Source organism: Silene latifolia, chromosome 11, assembly GCF_048544455.1.
Source record: "Silene latifolia isolate original U9 population chromosome 11, ASM4854445v1, whole genome shotgun sequence".
In the NCBI taxonomy this organism is placed as follows: Eukaryota; Viridiplantae; Streptophyta; class Magnoliopsida; order Caryophyllales; family Caryophyllaceae; genus Silene; species Silene latifolia.
Window position 1 is genome coordinate 108,571,657 of NC_133536.1, and position 9,518 is coordinate 108,581,174.

General features: G+C 35.8%; 1 protein-coding gene across 1 annotated transcript; it reads right to left on the bottom strand.

Moving 5' to 3' along the window:
- Positions 1-7,806: 7,806 nt before the first annotated feature.
- On the bottom strand, positions 7,807-9,207 carry LOC141613785 (uncharacterized). Its single transcript, XM_074432530.1, has one exon. It carries the CDS (start codon positions 9,205-9,207, stop codon positions 7,807-7,809), a length of 1,401 nt encoding a protein of 466 aa, XP_074288631.1.
- Between the last annotated feature and the right edge of the window lie 311 nt (positions 9,208-9,518).

Here is a 9,518-nt window from a genome sequence, read left to right on the forward strand (position 1 = left end):
ATAGGTCGTAGTTAGGTGAGAGTCACTACAAAATTACTTCTTTCTATCTTATACATTATTCACTTGTGCTTATTTGAGTGATTTGAGCGACCCGTGAGAGTCCAATTTGATAAGTCTCTACTGATTGATTTGGTTCAAAGCAATCTTTAACGACTTTATAATTCGTTTGCATGATTCGCATTACTAATTGATTGTTGGTTGTGCATTAAATCGGTTTAGGCTTAGCAGTTTGCATTTCGCTCTGAGATTGAACCCGTTCCATTAGGTCATTAGATCGAGTCTAGTTCTTGCTTGGGGACAAGCAAGGGTTTGGTTTGGGGAAGTTTGATGCGTGTTATTTATATGATGTTTTACATCCCATTTTACACGCATTTCAGAGCTCATTCTTGTAGTTTATGCTACATTTCTCCCTATTTTCGTCTACTTCCGTATTTTGTACATTATTGCAGAAATGTGAAGAATTCAACGGGAAATCAAGCCAAATCCGTCCCCGAGTAATCTGCATTGCAAATGACGTAAAGGAATTGCTTAAGGAACGAGCTTGGTGCGCAATTCAAGGCCCAAAAGACGAGTCCACGAGTTAAAAGAAGTCAAGTAGCAGCTCCATTAGTCGATCGACCATCATCCTCAGTCGATCGACCAATGTTCGGGTTCGAAGCTCTTGTTCTTCGAGGAGCGATCGATCGACCACCTTATCGATCGATCGACATTTGATTGCTATTCCAGACGAGAATTAGAAGACCGAGAAAGCGCAAGCCCATGATGCTAGGTTTAGGAAATAAGATGTTACGTTATTTGCTATATAACATAACATAAAACATTCAGTTTATCATAAAGTTTTTATCTCAGTTTTAGATCCAAGTTTTTATCACAATTTCATACAGTAATTTTCAGTTTGGTTCATTCGAGTAATTAGGGTTTGGAACATCGTTTTAGCATTGGATTTCTGTTCTTGTTCTTAATCTTTCCTCTGAAATCTCGGTATTCTTTCTGCCCTAATTCCAGTTTATTGCTTTACTTTCATCATTAGTATTGTTTTGCTAGTTAGTATCCCAAAGCCAATTATCGCATTATCGCTATTTGCTATCTACTTTAAGCATGAATTCAGTAATCATTATTAGTTTAATTGTTGTTTTTACCCTTAGCATGAGTAGCTAATTCTATAGTGCTAGGATGTAGGCGATTTATGGCAAAGGCGGCATTAGATTAGACACGGACTGTCTCGCGTGTTGGTCGATCGACTGACATTGTCGGTCGATCGACTGACCTCGTAGGGTTTCCTTCGTTTTAATTGAATTTAATCTTGTATTTAACGAATCGAATGTATGCGACCAGTTAGATACCTATTTTGTGACCGACCCATTAGATCGAAAGATAGGGGAAGTTATTAGACCATCAATTAAATCGACTAGACTGTGCTAAGATCGAAAGATAGGTATAGTTTAGACCGTTAGTCACTTTTCAGGACGAAAGTTAGTATTAGTGATATTAGGGACCTATAGCGAGATCGAAAGATGCTATTTGTTAAGAGTGGACCGAGAGGACCTCTTTATTTCCCGCCTTACCTGTGTTTGATTCAGACCGACTTAGTTTGCTGCCGCCGAAGCTATAATGAACCGACCATCCTAGTACCCTTCTTTTATCTGTCTAGATCGTTTATTTAGTTTATTATCTTTATTCACTTTTAGCTGTAGACCAATTCAATTCAACCCCCACGATAGTTACCTCAGACTGAACATAAATCAACTAAAATTTACAACTGCCTCCTTGTGGTTCGACCCTGTTACCACTAGCCTAGGTTAGTCCTAATAGGAATTATAAATTTTATCTTTGGTACTCACAACGACGGGTATCACCTTGTATCAATTCCATTTTAATTTTACTTCTTTGAACCTTATCCTTTTCTTAACGGTTTAAGAGAATGCTCCCACTCATTTCAATGAGTCTTTGCTAAGAGAAGCAAAATTGAAATTCATGAAGACTACTCTTCAATTTATTCGTTTAGTCTTAAAACTTTTATTGAAGTGGTTGCGGTATTTTGGTCAATTTTGATTTCCAACAAATCGAGTTACCAAAATAATTTAACGTTTCAAAGTACTTAACTCAATTAAGCATATGAGAAACAATTCATTATAAGTAGATATGTTAGTCAAAAATCAAAAACCCTTTTGATCACGAATAACTTTTATCTATACTCTTCACAAGAGATCCTTGCAATGGATAATTCGAGGTTTTAGAAGAAAATTCATATTTGTCTTTAGTTACGATGTTTTAATGGAGATTTGCATCAAAAATCGAAATGATATCGTATATGAATTGTGGTAAATAAATAGAACAATATGATAACGGAATAATGAAAACAAAACATTCATCGTTATAATAATACTTGTAAATAACAAGTAAAGCATTTACATAGTGACCTCTACCCAACTATGATAAATGATTCCAAGATCCAAATTCATATTAACTTGGGGCACGGTGTGCCGAAATACTCTTTATTAATATAACTCGGTGGATTAACTCTTTAATCGATTCTACTTTTAGAACTCTTGGTCGATAAAATTACATTAATATTTATCTTTAGCCCGAAACACATCCGGAAATCGTCGTGAATACTTTCGTTGAGTTCAATCCAAATTTCGAATAAATGTGTCCATGATCCAAATTCATATTAACTTAGGGCACGGTGTGCCGAAATACCCTTTATTAACATAAATTCGGTGGATAGACATTTATCACCCACTTCCCCTATGTAACAAGGTTTGTACCCCGGTGTGGCCGAGTGCACTCCCTCACGAAATAGGTTTTCATGGTTTCTACTTTTTGGTAAGGCTAAGTCTCAATTGTTTATTTTAGCGAGAGGTCATGTCAATTTATTATCTATCACGTTTTAAGTGAACTAAAGCGGTGAACTACGATAATTGTAATTAACACGGTCGATAAACTCGATTTAAAAATGCATGTTTAGTTATGGCGATTTAGCGATGCATGCAACATATAAATAAAATGCAAAGCATAAAAATAAAATCCTAGTATGGCCTTCCTAAAATAGTAAATCTAATAAACTATTACAAATTCGGAAACCAACTCCTTTGGTCCCTTGAACTTCGGTCTTGGCACACATTTCAAGGCAACATTCTTTGATGGATCGCCTTCTCGTGTGGCACCGTCTTCAAGGAACTCGGAATAAATAAATTACAAAATGAATTACATAATTTCCTATTATACATTTGTAATTAAAATTTAAATCTATTAAATTACAAAACGGTGATACGAGATCACAATAAATTACAACCGAATCGATATTCCCATACATTTCGGGTAATACCAATTAAAACTAAGGCCATACTAAGTAAAATTACATAATTCAAAAATTACATAAAATTAAAATATGACAATCATAACTAAAATCCAGCATTATAATATGTATGAACATGCTCAATTTTATGCTAAATCGCCTTTAAGGAGCCAACATCGTATATTAATCGGTTTTTACGGATTTGCGTGATTTAACCTTTTATAATCACAATAATTACATAAATTCATATTTATGTACAAGTTAATTACCCTAACCAACTTAGGACTCAAAATTAGTCTCCACTAACATATTGACAATAATTAACTTATATTTCTTAATATTGTTCATAAATGGGCTTAAAATACAAAATTATGTTATAAACTTCAAATTAAATCATAAAAATTTCAAATAATTTAAAAATTTGAAATTTAAACTCATTAACATTCTGGAAAAATACCATGACACTCATAATGTTCAAAACTTAGGTTAAAAATTTCGAAAAGTTATCGAGAAAAACAATGTTGCGGTTTATCGATTTTAACAATTATGACCATAAAAATATGAGAAAAATTATATTCATCAACTTTTCAATTTTAGATCTGAAATATATGATAAAATACAACACGTGACGTTTTTCTTTAGTCATGAAGTATGTTTTAGCATTTTTACTAATTAAAGTCACTATTTATGTGATTTTTCATCAAAAATTCATAAATCATGCATAAAGACTTCATTATAGCCAAATATTTTACACACATCTTGTAAATTTGCATGTGACAACATACTAAATTGTTATGACCAGATTCGAAATATAACTCATATTAACCTATTTTCCCATTTAAATACGATTTTAAATTGAAAAATCCATATTTCGAGCAAAACAACTCAATTTATCATGAAAATTTACAGGCCATTATTAGATAATATATGTGAAAACATATCCAAAAACCACTGGAAAAATCGAAGTTTAGCTATTTTTAGTCCAAAAATGACATTTTTATCATAAAAATCACATTTTAATGCCATTATTATATAAAATGAACAATAAAATCCATAAATAAACCAAAATGTCCTAAAAATCACTTAGGACCAGAAACTTTTAACATGCAAATTTATTTTAAGGTTTTTCTTCATAAAACCAATTTAATTAGTTTTGTATGTTAATCATATAACTCGGAAAAACTATAAACCGATTTGCATGCAAACAACCTAAGGCTCATGATACCACTTGTTAGAAATTAATAATCTCATTATTTAACATATTCATATATGTTCAAATTTATTTAGTCATAAAATAAATTCTAGATCTTATGCATGCAAACTAAAATAAAAGAGATGGAAAAATCTATTTCTCACCATCAAAAATTCGGCCAAATGGGCACAAATGAAGGTCTCCTACCTTCATTTGTTCTTGAGCTAGAAAATACATTAGGATGATCATCCAAGACTTCAAAATAGAAGCCCTCCAATAAGTAGCACCCAAGACTATCCCAAAATCCCACAAAATAATATGTACTAGATATTTGTAATGCGGTTTACCTTAAAATCGATTACTAATACTCATATACTACTACTAGTATTATTAGTGATTGATTTGTACAAATTAGATTCATAAAAATTATTTTTATGAAGAACAAGAAAGAGAGTGTAGTGATTTTCATAAAAACATAAGAGAATGAATAATTGAGGAAAAATCTCTCAAATGTTCTCACCAAAAACCGGTGGGTCTATGTGGTTTTAGGACCATTTTTCTTTTCCCTTTTTGTCTTCACAAGACAAACTAGTGTAAGGCTTTGTCATGGTCAAGTCACTATCAAGTGTCATAGACAAATGAATAAGACAAAACTTCTAAAATTTGCCCACGAATTTCGGTCACCATGTGTAATATGGAGTCCATTTTATTTTTGTCAATTGTACAATTGTATGTCATGTGACATGTGACATGTCTTATGTCATGTTTTAATTTAAAATGCATATTTAACAAATTAAATATCATTTACAAATTAAATAAATCACATTTAACAAATTGACTAGTAATTCAAAATTACTTTCACATAAAATGGTCATTTAAATACTAGTTAGTATAATTCACAACATCTTGTAATTATAACTAACTTATCATTTTCATCTCGCGTGTTTCGCAAACACCGATTAATTTTAGTAATATAACTTCTTAAATTACTAAATAAAATCTTATTTAATCACATTATAATAAGATGTCATTTTCTCTCTTATGATAATAATTTGTTCAATTTTAAGGAATTAATTAATCTGTATCGACATACAATTAATTAACCTTTTTCAATTAATGGAATCGTCCTTTAGGTGTGACCTCAAGGGATCAACTGATCACCACCGTCGCACGACAGTAATGTCAAACTCTAGCCAGCCAATCATTACCGATATGTGTGGACCAGTTGACTATATATGTAATGTATCATCCCTTTCGTATTCTTGTTATGAGATTTAAATATGTGATCAATATGATCGACAATTGTGATCGCATTATTGTCGGAGGACACATATTCCAACAGTTTTTCATTTGCATGGGGTGCCTAAGGATATAGTGTCAGATAGAGATGCGAGGTTCATATCACGGTTTTGGAGAGAGTTGCAGGAGTTGATGGGAACTACTTTGAAGATGAGTACTGCTTTTCATCCTGCGATAGATGGACAGACAGAGAGGACCATCAAGACTTTGGAGGATATGCTGCGAGCTTGTGTGATGGAGTTTGGTGGTAGCTGGGAGGATAGATTGGATCTTATTGAGTTTTCTTATAACAACAACTATCACACGAGTATTGGGATGGCACCGTTTGAGGCTTTGTATGGGAGGAGGCATGGGAGTCCGATTTGCTGGGATGATAGAGCTGAGGCAGTGATTTTAGGACCACAGATGGTACAAGAGATGATAGAACAGGTTAAGCTGATCAGGCAAAAGATAAAAGCGGCCCGGGATCGATAAAAGAGTTATGCAGACTTACATCGTCGTGACATAGAGTTTCAGGTTGGGGACAAGGTTCTTTTGAAAGTGTCTCTTATGCGTGGAGTCATGAGGTTTGGTAAGAAAGGGAAGCTGAGCCAGAAGTTTATCGGAACATATGAGATTTTGGATCGTGTGGGTGAGGTTGCTTACCGGTTAGCGTTACCAGCGGCTTTGGATAGGGTGCATAATGTGTTTCATGTGTCTCAGTTACTGAAGTATGTGAGCGACCCTTCACATGTGTTAGAGGTGGAGAACATAGAGTTGGATGAGTCCTTGTCTTATGGTAAGGATCCAAAACAAATTCTTGATCGCAAGGTTCGGAAAACTAGGAATGGGGAAACAGTGTTACTTAAGGTTCTATGGTCTAACCATGCGGTTGAGGAGGCTACATGGGAGGCGGAAGAGGCTATGAGGGGGCGGTATCCGTCTCTTTTTGATCAGGTATGTGTGGTTACGGGGACGTAACCATGTTTCTTTTAGGGGGTAGGAGATGGTTTCATAAGGTTTTTGTATGCTTTAATTTATGATAGTTTTAGTACAATTACTAGTTGTTTTGAGTCGGTTTGAGTTTTGGTTGGAAGTTTTGTTTCGACTTTGTTTTGAGTTTTTGGTTATGTTGTGGTGTCGGAGTTGCGATAGTATGTTTTGTTTTTGTGTATGAGTTGAACTTCGGGGACGAAGTTCTTTTTAAGGAGGGAAGACTGTAATACTACGTTTTTCTGTGTTTATGGGTACTCTATCGAGTGGGGCTTACTTTGTCGAGTAAGTATGTTTTTACGCAAAACAGTAGGTGACCTGATGGGTACTCGATCGAGTACGTGTGACACTCGATCCAGTACGGGGCACTCGATCGAGTAAGCGCGTCTTACGGGTTATTTTAGACGGGTTTTTTTAATAACGCGTGATTATTATAAGAGGTTTCCGTCATTCTCTTTAATCACTTTTTCACCTTTCTAAAACCTTTATAAAGAAAAGAAGTTACGTAGTTCTCTCTCGTCACGTTGTTAGCAAATCTCAAGGGCTAGGATTGTCGGATTGTCTTGTTCTTTACATCGTTGTGATCGTCGTGTCAAGGGTAAGCTTCTTGTATAATTTTTATAACGTTTCGTTGAGTTTGGTTAAAACCCTAATTGGGAAGTTTTGGGGGTTTTGGGTGTATTGTGTGGATTTTGTGGTAATTATATGTATATGTGTTATAGGAGGAGGATTCGTAGAGGAACGTTACTGATTAGCTGCTGTGACGGTCTTGTGGTTGCTATTCCAGGTAGGGTTTCCCTACTCAGTATTGTTTTTTTTCGATAAAATGTAAGAAATATATTAAAGATCGGGTAACCAGTACATCGGTTTTGGATCGAAAATAGGCCTAGCCCATCTAGCAATCCATACACAACCTCATCAGACAAACAGAAACAAAAGACGACCCACAACAAAACCTAATATACCAACAAATATCAGATGCCGTCTCCTCTACTTTCCCCTTTTCATCAAACTACAATCTTCAAACCCTTGATCTCGAAATCTTTTAATGGAAACCAATCGCCCTAATCCATCGCCCATCCCCATCTGATGATTGATGACGAAGACCAGAATATCGTGTTCTTAAATCCTTAATCACCATCTGTATCACTCTCTCCGGTCTCAAAATCCTTGCCTCAAATTTGCAGGAGTTCCTCTGATGCCATACCTGATAGATGCATGCATTCACAACAGAGTTTATGAAGTCTTTTCGAAGCTTTGATCCATGCAGGCTTAATCTCCATCCCAGAATGTCCTGAGTAGGCAGGCTTTCTCCAATCCATCGACTAAGACCGTCCACAAGCCTTCTACTATAAGCACAATAAAAAATAAGGTGATCTATTGTTTCACTGGTCCTGCCACAAAGGTAACAGGTATCCTCTTCACAGCATCCTAACCTTTTAAGTTTTGCATTTGCATTCATGGCTTTTTGATGATAGAGCCACGAGATGAAAGCATGTTTAGGCATAGTTAATTTTGACCAGACTATATGATTCCAGGACACGGTATTCCCTTTATCCCTGAGACATTCATACCCTTTGGCGACTGTATATTCCTGACCTTTTTGTGATGTCCATTGATGTTGATTGTAGTGTTCTGCTAGGATATTCTTTGTCTTGCATAATTTTTTCCAATACCAACTAGCATCAGTTTTAGGGCTATATCCTTGCCAGGTTTCATTTTTGATATAGATTTGATTGACCCACCTGACCCAAAGATGGTCTGCCTTGGAAGATATCCACCATACTAGTTTACCCACAACAGCTTTGTTCCAGATTGCGTCATTTTTTAGTCCAAGACCCCCTTCATTCTTGGGCTTGCACACCTTTTCCCATGCCACAAGAAGGGACCTCATATATTCTGCTCCTCCATCCCATAAGAAGTTTCTGCAGATGCTTTCAATTCTAGTGATTACCCCACTTGGGAGAATAAACATAGTGGCCCAATAGTTGTGAAAAGTTTTGAGCACTGCCTTGATCAGTACCAAACGACCTGCATATGATAGTTTTCTTGCCCCCAAGTTTCTGTTTTTAGTGAGAATTTTGTCAATTAAGGGTCTGCAGTCTTGGGCATTCAATCTGGTACTCTTGATTGGGACTCCTAAATATTTGAAAGGGAGGCTCCCCTCCACCATACCTGACCTCTGGAGTATATCTGTTTTAACACTGTCTTTGACCCCATTAAAATATGCATTGGATTTTCCTTTGCTCATTTTAAGCCCAGAAGACTGAGAAAATGTGGCAAAGGTTCTTAGCAAAATTATGATAGATTGAGCATCCCCTTTAGAGAATAGGAGTAGGTCATCTGCAAACATCAAATGAGTGAGTCTTAGAGGCTTGCAAAGAGGGTGGTACCTGAAATTTGGATCCTCTGTAGTATACTTTAAGAGTCTGGATAAGTAGTCCATGCATATAGTGAATAACAGGGGAGATAGAGGGTCAATTCAGTATTGTTTACATGGCATGGTTGATAATTGATCGTTGTTGTTAATTTATATCATATCGGAATTGGATTTGGTGATTGTTGATTGTATAGTTGGTTGTATAACTGTCTGTGGTTTACGAGGTGCGTCATCGGCTGAGTGGAGTCACTTGCGGGAGTGGCTTCACGCCCTTGATTTGCCTTATGTGGAACCCGCCACAGAAGGGATGTGCACATTTAGGAACTTGGGTTTATCACTCGGATGAGATGAGCGGGGCTTTGGTGGGAACGACTGCG